Consider the following 12,451-nt stretch of genomic DNA (forward strand, 5'->3'; position numbering starts at 1 on the left):
GTGTGCCTACTACTTTCTGGCTCTACGCCTCTTGGGGACTCTTGCCGTCTCGGAGGTAGAGCATGCATCGTTTATCCTGAGCTGCATTTCTGCTGTGCTTTCGTTGCGCACCTTCCCTACTACTCGGCCCCGCGTTGATTGTGTTATGTGGTGGAGTAGGAAGTCGGTGGTTCTTGTGGGGGGTCGGACGTGACGCTGGCTGAGCGCGCGCGGCGGTTGAGCCGGCTACGGCAAAGGTGGCCCCGAGGGAGGGCGAGCGCCGGACCCCGGAGCTTTGTGGGTGGGTGCCGCTGGATCGCGGGGAACGATCAGAGTCTGGCTGGAACGGTGCGTGCGTGTCCGTGCTGCGAGGGGCGGGGCTCGCGTTCGGTTCGGGCCACGCGTGAGGGGCGGCTGCGGGGTGGGGAGAGCCGGTGAGGAGAAGTTTCTAGCCCTTGGTTTGGGGAACGCGGGTGGAGCGGAAATGCAGGGAGAGCCTGGGAAGAAAGTGGCGGAGGAGCAGAGCCCGCGGCTTCCGGTCTTGTCTTTTAAGTACCGCGCTGAGAGAGGGGGCTGTCTGGGGGACGCCCCTAGTATAGTCCCCGACTGGTTGTTCCTTCTTTGGGCTAGCCGGCGGTGGGCAGCGGGGGTCCCCAGCCTGTCGGGCTCGAGCGCGGAGCCTGTGGGCCCATGCGGATCCCAGCCCTGGGGCTGGGCTGCGCCTTGGGCTCTGGGGTGAAAGCTTTAAAGGGATAGTGCCCGAGACGTGACGTCATTGCTCCCTTGTAGGGTTTGCTTTTCCGTTTGTTTGCTCGGGTCACCCAGGACGTTTTTGTGCCTCGAGTTTATCTTCCCTCATACTCTCCGAGGTTTTTGTGGCAAGTTCTTGATCCATAATTCCACTACAATAGTAGTGGGAGAACTTTTATTGAAGCTGTAATTCTTGTCTCCAAGATGTACTCAGTACTCTTTTTAAATCATTTTAAATCATTCATTCTTGTAACATGTTTTTGATCTGGTAAACTCTTTATCTGTGGAAATGAAAGAAAAGGTCGGCCCCTGTAAATGAAATTCACAACCAATAAAACTTCTGATATCCTTTTTCAACTCCTTAACATTTAAAAAAAATTCTTGTTCTCAAATCTAATTTGGCTGAAAGTTTTCAACTTTAAATTAGAGAGATTGGCTTTTTTATTTTGGATCTGTTTTGTGCAAAACCCTGTGAACAGCAAAAAGACAGCTAAGAAGCCGGTCATAAGAAAGTTACATGCTCGTGGGGAAAAATCACAATACATTATCCTGGGAAAAGTGCACACTACAAAGGAAGAGATTACTTAACACTGTGGGGTCATGGTTATAAAAACCAACTGAAGGGAAGCAGTGTTTTGAAAGTTTCAGGGAGGGTGATTATTTCCACAATTGTTTTTGATTTTGTTTTGAATGCAGGCTTAGAATAATGAAGAGTAAAAGTTTAGAGATTGGAGGGGAGTTCCCTCTAGAAAGACCAGTGGAATCAAAGAAACCTGGGGGAGGCAGAGGGTTCATGGCATGTTCAGTCCCAATTGGGTGTCAGAATGTGGAAGTCTCCCTCTTTTCTAGGAAATCTGATGTTTTGAATAAATATTGGAAAGCCTTTGAAGGTTTTTTTTTAATCAAAAGGAGTGACTTGAGTAGACACAAGCTTTGAGAAGCTTATCCTAGCCCCTGTTTGTTTTTTTTTTTTTAATCGAGGACGACAGATGACATCTGGAGGGTGATGAATTGAATATGAGTGGGACAGAGTTTAAAGTCTTCAGTCTCATTCTCTTCTCCAGAGTCATCAAAATCCAATGGCAAGACAAAAATAAAGACAACTGGTGATGGCCTGGAATATAGTGGGTGACCTTCCCCTTTCTAAATTAAGGTCTTTCCCAGGTCTCTGTTTGTCTGAGGCCACACCCATTCAATGATTAAGCGCTAGGGTCTAAGTAGAGACCAAAGATGGCTCAATTTGCCATCACAAATATATCTGTCTGGGAGGGGCAGGACCCTCTGTGTTTCTGGCAGGAACCAAAAACAATTGTTATTTACACTCTTGAGTCTTCCAAAGCTAAACAGTGAGCCACTGAGCCTTGGGTTGGAGCCATTGTTGGCTCTTGTAGGAAAGCCTGAGTGATTTGGGTTTTGAAGTGGAGTCTGGTAGCTCCATTAAAAAGACTTTTAAAAGCCTGTCTTTTCAGAGGTATATTTCAAGAAGTAAAAATGAATCCAAGCTGACCAAAACTAAATTGTTCTAAGCTTTTTTTGGGGGGGGGGGAAGAAAGCCAGTGCAGAATTCCCCATCTGTTTAAATTGGCTGGTTGGGTCCCCTGAGGGGACTACTACTCTTAGATAACATGGTGAAGACAGTTAATACAAAAAGTTCAATCAACCTAGTTCACTTTTTCCTACAAATTCAGCCATTACCCTAGTGAGGCATGTGTGGAAAAAGGTTTAACTTACAGCACCCGCTCAGGAATTCCTTCTCCCTCTGTGTAGAGACGACATGCAAAACCCCTGGTGTTCATCCTTCCTTCTCAAAGAGGATCAATGACATCTTGAGGGTAATGTCTTGACTGGCTCTTGAATTGTGTATGAGTGGGGCACAGCTGCTAGAAATTGTCAGCCTCATTCTCTCTTAGTCAAGGAAGTGCAGTGGCTAGACAAAGGTGATGGCCCAGGATCTGGCCCTTCTTAGTACCTTGAAGGAAATAGTAAAATGAGTTAAACTATTGTGGAGGTGTAGGGAAAAATAACAGGGACTAGAGCTAGATTATTTGTAATGGGAATAAAGAGGGAAGAGACTATGAGAGAGAAGGGGGTGGATTTGTTGATGATTAATTAAATGGGTGGATGCAGAGAACTACAAGGTTCTCTTTGGAAGACAAGGAAATTGGTAATGCCATTAGCAGTTAAATTTTAGACCTGAAATTGAGATGCTTGTAACATGTGCACCTGGAGAACTTAAAATAGATTGAAAAATACAGAAATAGAACTCAATGGAGAAAGATTTAGGGGTCAGTCACATATTTTCTCCTTGACCTGGGAGCTCTGGAATTTGACCATAATATACCTGTGAATTTTCATTTTGGGATCTTTTTCAGGAGGTAATTGGTGGATTTGTTCAATTTGTTTTATCCTCTTTAAGATATTGGGGCATTTAAAAAATTTTTTTTGAAATAGGATTCTAGGTTCCTTTTTTGATCATGGCTTTCAGATAGTCCAATAATTCTTTAATTATCTCTATCTGTTTTCTAGGTTACTTGTTTTTTCAATGAGATATTTCACATTTTCGAATATTTTCATTTTTTGGGCATTGTTTTATTGTTTCTTGATGTCTCATGGAGTCATTCGCTTCTAGTTGCTCAATTCTAATTGTTAAGGAATTTTCTTCAGTGAATTTTTGTACCTCCTTTTCCATTTGATCTGTTCTGCTTATTAAGAAGTTCTTTTTTTCAGTGAGTTTGTGTGTGTGTGTGTCTGTCTGTCTCTCTGTCTTTGACCTTAGGCCAGTTCTGTTTTTGAAAGTATTATTTTCTTAAATTTTTTTGTGCCTCTTTTACTAAGCTGTTAATTCTCTTTTCATAATTTTCTTGCTGCATTACCCTTATTTTTTAAACCAATTTTTCCTCTACTATGTTCTTTAACAGTTTTTTCCAGGAATTCTTATTGGACTTGGGTCCAATTAGCATTTTTGTTTGAGGCTTTGCTTGTGGCTTTTTTCAACATTGTTGTTGTTTTTTAAGTATATGTCTTGGTCTTCCCTGCCACTGTAGTTACCTTTTTATGGTCAAGCTATTTATTTATTCATTCATTCATTCGTTTATTTATTTATTGTTGTTTGTGCATTCTTCCAGCCTACTTCTTGACTTTGAACTTTATGTTGAAGTTGGGCTCTGCTCAACTCTGGGTGAAGAGACATTGTCTCAAGCTTCAGACTTTTTTGTTCTACTGTTTTCAGAGCTAATGCTGAGGGGCTGAAAGTTTTCAGTGTTTCCAAGGTAGCATAATCTGGATAGAGGTGTGGTCACTGTGCTTCTAGTCTTTACTCAGGAAGGGCCCCTGCTCTCCTGCAGCCACAAGTACTACTGCTCTTCTTTGCTCTGCTCCCTTTTGACTGACCACAAACATTTTTCTCCACCCTGGAACTGTGGCCCAGAACTGTGTATGTGCAAGTACCTGCATGAGGTCTCCTATAATCTCTTTCTGACCGCTTGTCCAACCCTCTTACTGTCTTTGGGTTGAGAGCTCCTGAAGCTGCTGCTGTTGTGGCTGCTGTCACACTCTGGACAGACCTCTGTTCCAGTGGTGTCATAGAACACTCCTGCCAACCTCCTTAGTTTTCTCAGGCCAGAGAAGTGTACCTTTTATTGGCTCTCCCACTCCAAAATTTGATTTGAGGTGTTATTTTAAAGTTGTATGCAAGGGAATATTGGGAGAATTCAGCTGGGTTGCTGCCTCTAATCTGCCATCTTGGCTCTACCTCTAGAGTCAGGATTTAGCAATGATAATTCTCATTCATTATGCATATTTAACATGAAATATTTGCTCTTGCAGCCTTTATGAACTAAAGCTTTAAATTCAAATCACTGAGCAAAATGGAAAATTCTTCAAAAACAGAGGATTGTGAAAAGGTCTTTGAAGATGAAGAGGTACCTGTGGTTTCCAAAACAGAACTCTCTGTCATGTTAATGAAATTGAATCCTCTGGTGGAAAGGACACTGACAGTGTTCAGGAAGGCACACCAAAAAAAAGAAAACTAGAGTTTCAGGATGATCCTGAAGTTAAGACTGCCAGTTGTGGAGAGGGCACTCCATCAAAAACAAGAAAGTTGGGTAATGAAATTATTCTTGAGGAAAGAGCTGCTGCCGGTGATGAAGAAGGCATTTCACGAACAAGAAAGTTAGAAACTGATGATAAACCAAAAGATGATACTTCTAGTTGTGGAGATGGCACTGCCTCAAAAAAGAGAAAATTGGAAGGTGAAGATATTCCTGTGAAACGCAGAGTAAGTTTAATGCATTTCAGATATTTAGATTTTAAAATTTATTTAAGGGTATAACACAACTTTAATTTCCTTGTAATTCCTAAAGGAACTATTTAGCTTCTTTGTTTTATACTGGTGTAATCTCATGCTTTTATAGTGTTTAGCTCAGGGGTGGCCTTCTAGGTCCTTGGGTGTAGCCTTTTGACTAAGTCCAGATTTTACAGAACAAATCCTTTTATTAAGGGAATTTGTTCTATGAAGTTTGGATTCAGTCAAAGGGCTGCACTTGAGGACCTAATGTGCCTCCTGTGGCCTCAAGGCTGCAGGCTCCCCACCCCTGGTTTAGCTACTAAATAATTAAAAATATTACTTATGATTGGTATTAGCTGTATTTCCTTTCCTTCTCTGACATGATTTCAAGAGAGCTATAACATTTATTTGATTTTTTTCTCCATGTGCCTTCTCAGTGTTGCAGTTTGGTGCCCGCCAAAGCTAATCAAAATAATCAGTTCTGATCTTGGGAAATTTTTAGTTATTTGAGTTTAAGGTTACAAATTTTTTTTTACAGTCTTTGCTCCAAATGGAATTAAGGCAGCAAAAGTATGTAGTTTTTGAGGTTGTTTCACAAGACAGTCTAGTCTTGTTGACACCAATAATGGATGTTACAGGTAGGCTTATTTGCTGATTATGTTAGAGTAATTACTTTAGATTTCCTAAGATGAAAGTAAATAAAGTTAGTTTAAATTTTATGAGCTGTGTAACCATCTAGGACCTGATTCTAAATTCTCCATGGATTCATCATAGTGAGAACTATTTTGTCTTGGCACACTACTGCCCTCCTCAAGATGATGTATGGGAATGTCGCTTAGTCTTCAGGGAACAAGGGAAACAGGAAGTAGAAAATTTGGTTTTTATGTTAAGAAAGATCTCTTAGGGCTAATAATAATCAATAAACTATTAACATTGCCATTTTTGGCTTTCTGTTTGTAACAAAGCTGTATTTATAGATTGTTTGTAAAGAGCACCCTAATAATATAGAGTGTGTTAAGTAAATCCAGATTATTGAAATTGAAGTTACATGTATATGAAGTACTACAGTTGTATTTAAATTTATGTAATAAATGTGGTATTGTAAAGTTGTTTTTGAAATAATGTTTTTCAGTCTTAGAATTTTTTTTTAAACAGAGCACATAGGTAGTCAGACACTTCAAGTTGGAATTGAACCATACATTGCTTTGCAGTATTGTAGTTTAACATACTTAAAAATAGATGCCATTTTATACTTCAGTGTTATTCATTAGTTAGGCATCTGTAACTTCACAGTGCCTCATACATAGTAGTCATTTAGAACATTTGATAAAATGTTTATTGTTGAGTATGTTAGTTTTTCTAAAGTGCTTGCATTCTTTCTGAACTCTATAAGTTTAGAGGTGTTGTTCTAATGTTCTAAAACCTAAATTTAGATAAACCAAAGAAAACACAATTTTAAAAGATAGAGATGCTTTTTATTTGAGAAGGGAGAAAAAATCATTTCTTCTTTCTTATGAATTAATGAAAAGCATTTAATTGCCCTCCATATTCCAGGTACTGTGCTGAGCAATGGGGATATAAATACAAAATACAAAATCTAGACAGTCAATTTTTCTCAAGGAGTTTATATTCTGATGTGGGAAGGGAAGAGAACAAGCATTTATTAGATGCCTACCCTGTGCCAGGCCATGTGCTAAATTCTTTATAGCTAATATCTCATTTAGTCCTCATGACAACTCTGGGAGGTAGGTCCTGTTATTCCCATTTTACACATGAGGAAACTGAAGCAAAATTAAGTGATATGCCTAGGGCTACATATCTAGTAAGTGGTTGAGTTGGGATTTGGACTTTCAGCTTCTGTGTTCTAGCCATACCCTTGCCTAGCTGCCTAGGGTATATACAGCACACATATATAGCAGTAGTGGCCAGGGAAGGGTATCATGATCTGGGAAATCACAAAGATACTGAGTGGATCAGTAGTGTTCTAGTAATAAAGCCTTTCTAGGTTAGTTAGTGATAGTGGTGATTTCATTATAGTTCTTAGGAAAAAAAGGTGAAGATTATGTGTGTGGTAGGTTGTTGGGGTGGGGAGATTACCATAAGCGAGGTGACAGTTTGGCAAATAGCTTATTCTAATAATAGTCTCTGGTGATATGGTTTGGATAGTGAAGCACTAGGAGGAGCAGGATGGCATTAAAAAGGAAGTCTGGATTCATACTGATGAATAATGGATTTCGTAACTTTTAGCTGCATTTTAAACTTGGCTGCACTTGTCTAGATTAATCTTTATTTTCCTCAGTTTTATACTTGTTTTAATATTGTCCTGCTTTCTTCTGTGTTCAGCATTTAGAAGAAGGACATGGCTCAGTAGTAGCTGCTCACTACAATGAGCTTCAGGAAGTTGGTTTGGAGAAACGAAGCCAGAGTCGTATTTTTTACCTTCGAAACTTTAATAATTGGATGAAGAGTGTCCTCATTGGTATGATTATCATATTTCTGTTATAGATTTATATGTCTTATTTATCTTCCTCTCACATAATTGACCATTGAACAAACACTTTGGTGTAGTTAAAGCAATTGATATAGTTAAAAATTAAGAAAGTTTTTCTGTACTCAGATCTGAAGCTATCCTTTCCAGAATGATCAAAGACTTCTCTTAGGACTTAACAATTTCAATTCTAAGGAGGGATTAACAGAGACTTAATTGATAGTGAGATGTTAGAAGGAAAAAAAGAGTTAATAATAAGCCCCTCATCTCTGAAAAGGAGGTGCAGTGCTCCATTTGTTTACATTTATTGGCTGATGTTCTTTATGATGTTAGTGACCTAGAGTAGCTGGAGTTCGTAGCTGAGAAAGCATCTCCGTTAAGCAGTTGGGTTAAATTTCTGGAGCAATAGCATAGACAATGTAATTGCTTGAGCATCGTCTTTTATCAGCAGAGATATGGTGGAATTGGAGGGTGTTTGTCCCTTAGATATTTTCCTTGGAGACAGTGTTGCACTTGGTGGTTGTTATCAGTACCTTATACTTTAGGTATATTACAAGTTAGACAGGCCATTGTGAACTAGCCAACAGAACCTTTTAGGGGGTTAGGAGACTTGGTGTCTGGTGTTGAAACAAAAAACAGCCCGTTAAAACTTCTGCAAAATCTTATCCACTGGCATAACAGTTTCCTTGGGGGAAAAATGCATTCTGGATTCCAGTCAATGTAGATAAAATGATAAATTGGAGACTACTTGTACTTGATTTTTAGGGAAAATGCTCACTTAGTATTATGCTTCAAAACATGAAGTACTGTTTATAGGGGGCTTTTAAAAAAGATACTACCAAGAAAAAGATCCTTTGGAATTTCTGGTCATCTGTATTTCATTCTTTATTCCCCCTTCCCTGCAGTCTCCTGTTACGGTTCAGGTTAGCTATCCCCTAAGGTCGGTTCCCCCCCCCCAACTTTGTGATTCTATGATATTACTCTTAAATTTTTTGTATTATAGTCACTTGTATATACCCTTCCAGCTTCTCTGTTTGCTTGGCTTAAGCTTTGTTTATATGGTAGCCCTGATCAGTTTATTAACCTTTTATCAATCTCTCTACTCATGTTTTAGTCATACACTTAGATTTGTTTCCTGTGTCAATTTCTGCTGTAACATCAAGAAGATAGTGCAAATTTTGTAGGAAGTTATTCTCTGTAATATTCTTTGAATTCTGAAGTTAAGCTCTTCCTAGAGCTCAAGTGACAGTTTTTTTTCCTCCAGCTATTCCTATAACTATTCCTATGACAGTTTTTGTCTCTGCACCTGCCAGTATAGTCTCAATTCTAATTACTTCTGTATTTTGAATAGAGCTCTCTTTTTCAACCTTTCTCATTCTTTTCTAGATATTTATTCATTGTAAAGCTATTGAGATCCATTTATAGCTTAGTTTTTAATATGTAATGTTTATAAAATTAATGACTATTTGAAAATAAACTAATTTATAATGACCTTTAGTCTAAAGTACTCCAAACTTTATAGTGTACAGGAAAATTATGAAGAAAAAAATGGCCTTTTTTTTTTAAACCTTCCAGTTTTCCTTCCCCCTACTCCTCACCTTTTGAACTTCTTATGAAAAACAATTAAGTAGAAACATCCATTGGTGGCCACACTTGACAACTTATACAATATTCCATGCTGTTAATCCATCCCCTGTGATAAATGGGAGTATTAAACCCTATTATCTGTTCCCTGGATCCTTATTAGTTTTTTAGCTATTGAGAGTTCAGCTTCCTCTTAGCTTAAATTTACATTGTTGTTGTTATGTATAAATGCTCCTTTATTTCTGTTTATTTTGTTCCTGAGTTTATATAAATCTTTCCATGTTTCTTTGAATTCCTTGGGCTTTTTTGTTCATTTTTTTTTTTTACTTTTTGGATCTGACCTGTGACTTTATTAGTGTAGGGAACATCCCATGGGGAAAAGCCATCTATTAATGCACCTGCTCTGTATCTTTTATAGTCCTGCACAGTTTATGGGGGCATTGAGAAATTTGAATGACTTCCCACAGTCACACAGTATGTTTCATAGCTGAGACTTTCACCCAGGCCCTCTTGACTCCATGATCTTATCAACTCTCTACTGTGCTACACTGCCTCTTCTTGTTTCTTTCTCCATAATAATATTCCATTATATTCATAGTGTTTTCAGTTCTTCCCCAATCTGTCTATTCTTTGCTACCATAAATAATGCTGCTGTGAAAATGTTGGTGTAGTTGGTGTATTTTGGACCTTTGTGTCTGTCTTCGACTTCCTTAGGGTTTAAGCCTAGTAGTAGGATCTCTGGGTCGGAGGTTATGGAAAGTTTAGTTACTTTTCTTTCATAATTCTGAATTGATAATCCAGAACTGTTGGACTACTTCACAGCTTCCCTAACAGAATGTCAGCCCTGTCTTCCTACAGTTCCTCTTATTTTTTATTATTTTGATAGCACTTTCAATATAATTAGTGTCCTTTGTTTAGGTTTTATTTTATTCATTTAAAAACATTCTGAGAAAGGATCTGCTGTAAGCTTCACTAGACTGCCAAAGAGATCCATGAGACAAAAAGAGTTGAGAGTCCCTGCTCAGGCATAAACTGTTATACTGTTTTTGGTCATCTTTGATAGTTTGCATGGTATGAAGTGAAACCTCAGAGTTATTTTTATTTTTATTTCTTGTACTATTTGGAGTATATAGAAAATTTTACATACATATATAAATTTATATAATATATACATAGTTCCTTTTTTTATCTGAAATTTTTGATTTCTGTGACATAAAGTCCTTGATCTTTATAATTTAAAAGGTAAATTTGAAACATGATTTTGTCCTGTGATCTACAGTTCGCAGAAACCCAGAAGCAATTGCTCAGTGATCAGCAGAGGTGGAGAACAAGTAATTATATTATTTACATAGCATTTTCTGGTTTAGGATCATAGACTGAAAGCTCAAAGGGGACATCAGCTCATCTAGTTCTATCCTTTGATTTTACAATTGAGCAAAGTTAAACCCAGAGAGGTTTAAGTGACTTGTCCAAAGTCCCAAAGATATGAGGCAGAACTAGGATTTGAATGCAGTGCCTCCACCTCCACCATACAGTGCTCTTTTTACTGTGTCTATAAGTCATACAACATATCACCCCTGGGAAGTGGGCTGTGCAGATAGATATTACATATCGCCATTATACAGAGAAGCAAACAAGCCCGTATTATGATTTCCCAAGGCCCTGCCGTTTTGAATCTGGAACTTAGGTTAACATATTCTTCCAAATCCAGAGCTCTTTCTGTTATACCATGATACTTTCTTCTATGTTGTACAAAGCAGAAGGTTTTATCCTGAAGGTGATGAGAAAGGAGAAGTTAATTTCTACATTGTAATTTAGATAGAATGCAGTAGTACTAACCATTGCAGTTGTTTAAGAATATTCCCAGATGTTTAGCCACAAGGTGATTATTTCTGTGGGCTCTGAGTATGGTTTGATGATTATTCATATTATATGTGAGGTTTTTTTCCAAGATCTTGATATAGAAATAGAGTGGCGGATCAGTGGCATAGGTTAGGTACACAAGACATAGTAGTCAGTGACTATAGTAGTCCTGTATGATATACCCAAAAACCCCAGTTTCTGGGATAAGAACTGACTGTTTGACGGAAACTATTGGGAAAACTGGAAAAAAGTATAGCAGAAACTGGGCATAGACCAACATCTTAAACCGTATACTAAAATGAAGTTAAAATTGGGTACATGATTTAGATATAAAGGCTGATACTGTAAGCAAACTGGGAGAGCAAGGAATAGTTTACCTGTCAGATTTATGGAAAACAGAAGAATTAATGATTAAACGAGAGACAGAGAACATTATGAAATGCAAAATGGATAATTTTGATTACACTAAATTGAAAAGTTTTTGTGCAAACAAAGCCAATGAAACCAAGATTAGGAGGGAAGCAGAAAATTGGGAAAGAATTTTTACAGCCAGTGTCTCTGATAAAGGCCTCATTTCTAAAATATATAGAGAACTGAATCAAATGTATAAGAATATAAGTCATACCGCAATTGATAAATGGTCAAAGAATATGAATAGGCACTTTTCAGATGAAGACATTAAAGCTATCTATAATCATATGAAAAAATGCTGTAAATCACTATTGATTAGAGAAATGTAAATCAAAACAACTCTGAGGTACCATATCACACCTATCAGATTGGCTAACATGACAGAACAGGAAAATGATAAATGTTGCAGAAGATGTGGGAAAATTGGAACACTAATGCATTGTTGAGAGTTGTGAACTGATCCAGCCATTCTGAAGAGCAATTTGAAACTATGCTTAAAGGGTTATAAATCTGTGCATACCCTTTGACCCAGCAGGACCAGTTCTAGGTCTGTATCTCAAAGAGATCATAAAAATGAGAAAATGACCCACATAGACAAAAATATTTATAGCAGCTCTTTCTGTGGTGGCCAAGAATTGGAAATTGAAGGGATGACTATCAATTGGGGAATGGCTGAACAAGTTGTGTAATATGAATATAATGGAATACTATTGTGCTATAAGAAATGATGCGCAGGTAGACTTCAGAAAAACCTGGAAAGACATATGAATTGATGCTGAGTGAAGTGAGCAGAACCAGGAGAACATTGTGCACAGTAACAGCCACATTGTGGCTTGACTATGATAGACTTAGCTCTTCTCAGCGATGCAAAGATCTAAGACAACTCCAAAAGACTCATGATGGAAAATGCTGTCCATATCTAGAGAAAGAACTATGGAGTCTGAATGTGGATGGAAGTGTACTATTTGCTCTCTCTCTCTCTCTCTCTGTTTTATTTTGTTTTGTTTTTTCTTTCTCGTAGTTCCTTTTTTACAAAAAGACTAATGTGAAAATATGTTTAATGAGAATGTATATGTAGATTCTGTATGATA

At 38.1% G+C, this 12,451-nt stretch overlaps 1 protein-coding gene across 1 annotated transcript in view; it reads left to right on the plus strand.

Moving 5' to 3' along the window:
- The window catches only part of RNMT (RNA guanine-7 methyltransferase), a 39,779-nt gene that overhangs the window by 115 nt on the left and 27,213 nt on the right, over positions 1–12,451 (plus strand). Inside the window, 3 exon segments of the mRNA XM_020985605.2 lie at positions 4,555–4,680; positions 4,683–5,005; positions 7,358–7,493. Of these exon segments, the coding sequence (XP_020841264.1) occupies positions 4,596–4,680; positions 4,683–5,005; positions 7,358–7,493 (544 nt within the window). The 5' untranslated portion in view covers positions 4,555–4,595.

This window comes from Phascolarctos cinereus, unplaced genomic scaffold, assembly GCF_003287225.1.
Source record: "Phascolarctos cinereus isolate Bilbo 61053 unplaced genomic scaffold, phaCin_HiC Scaffold_4;HRSCAF=312, whole genome shotgun sequence".
NCBI lineage: Eukaryota > Metazoa > Chordata > Mammalia > Diprotodontia > Phascolarctidae > Phascolarctos > Phascolarctos cinereus.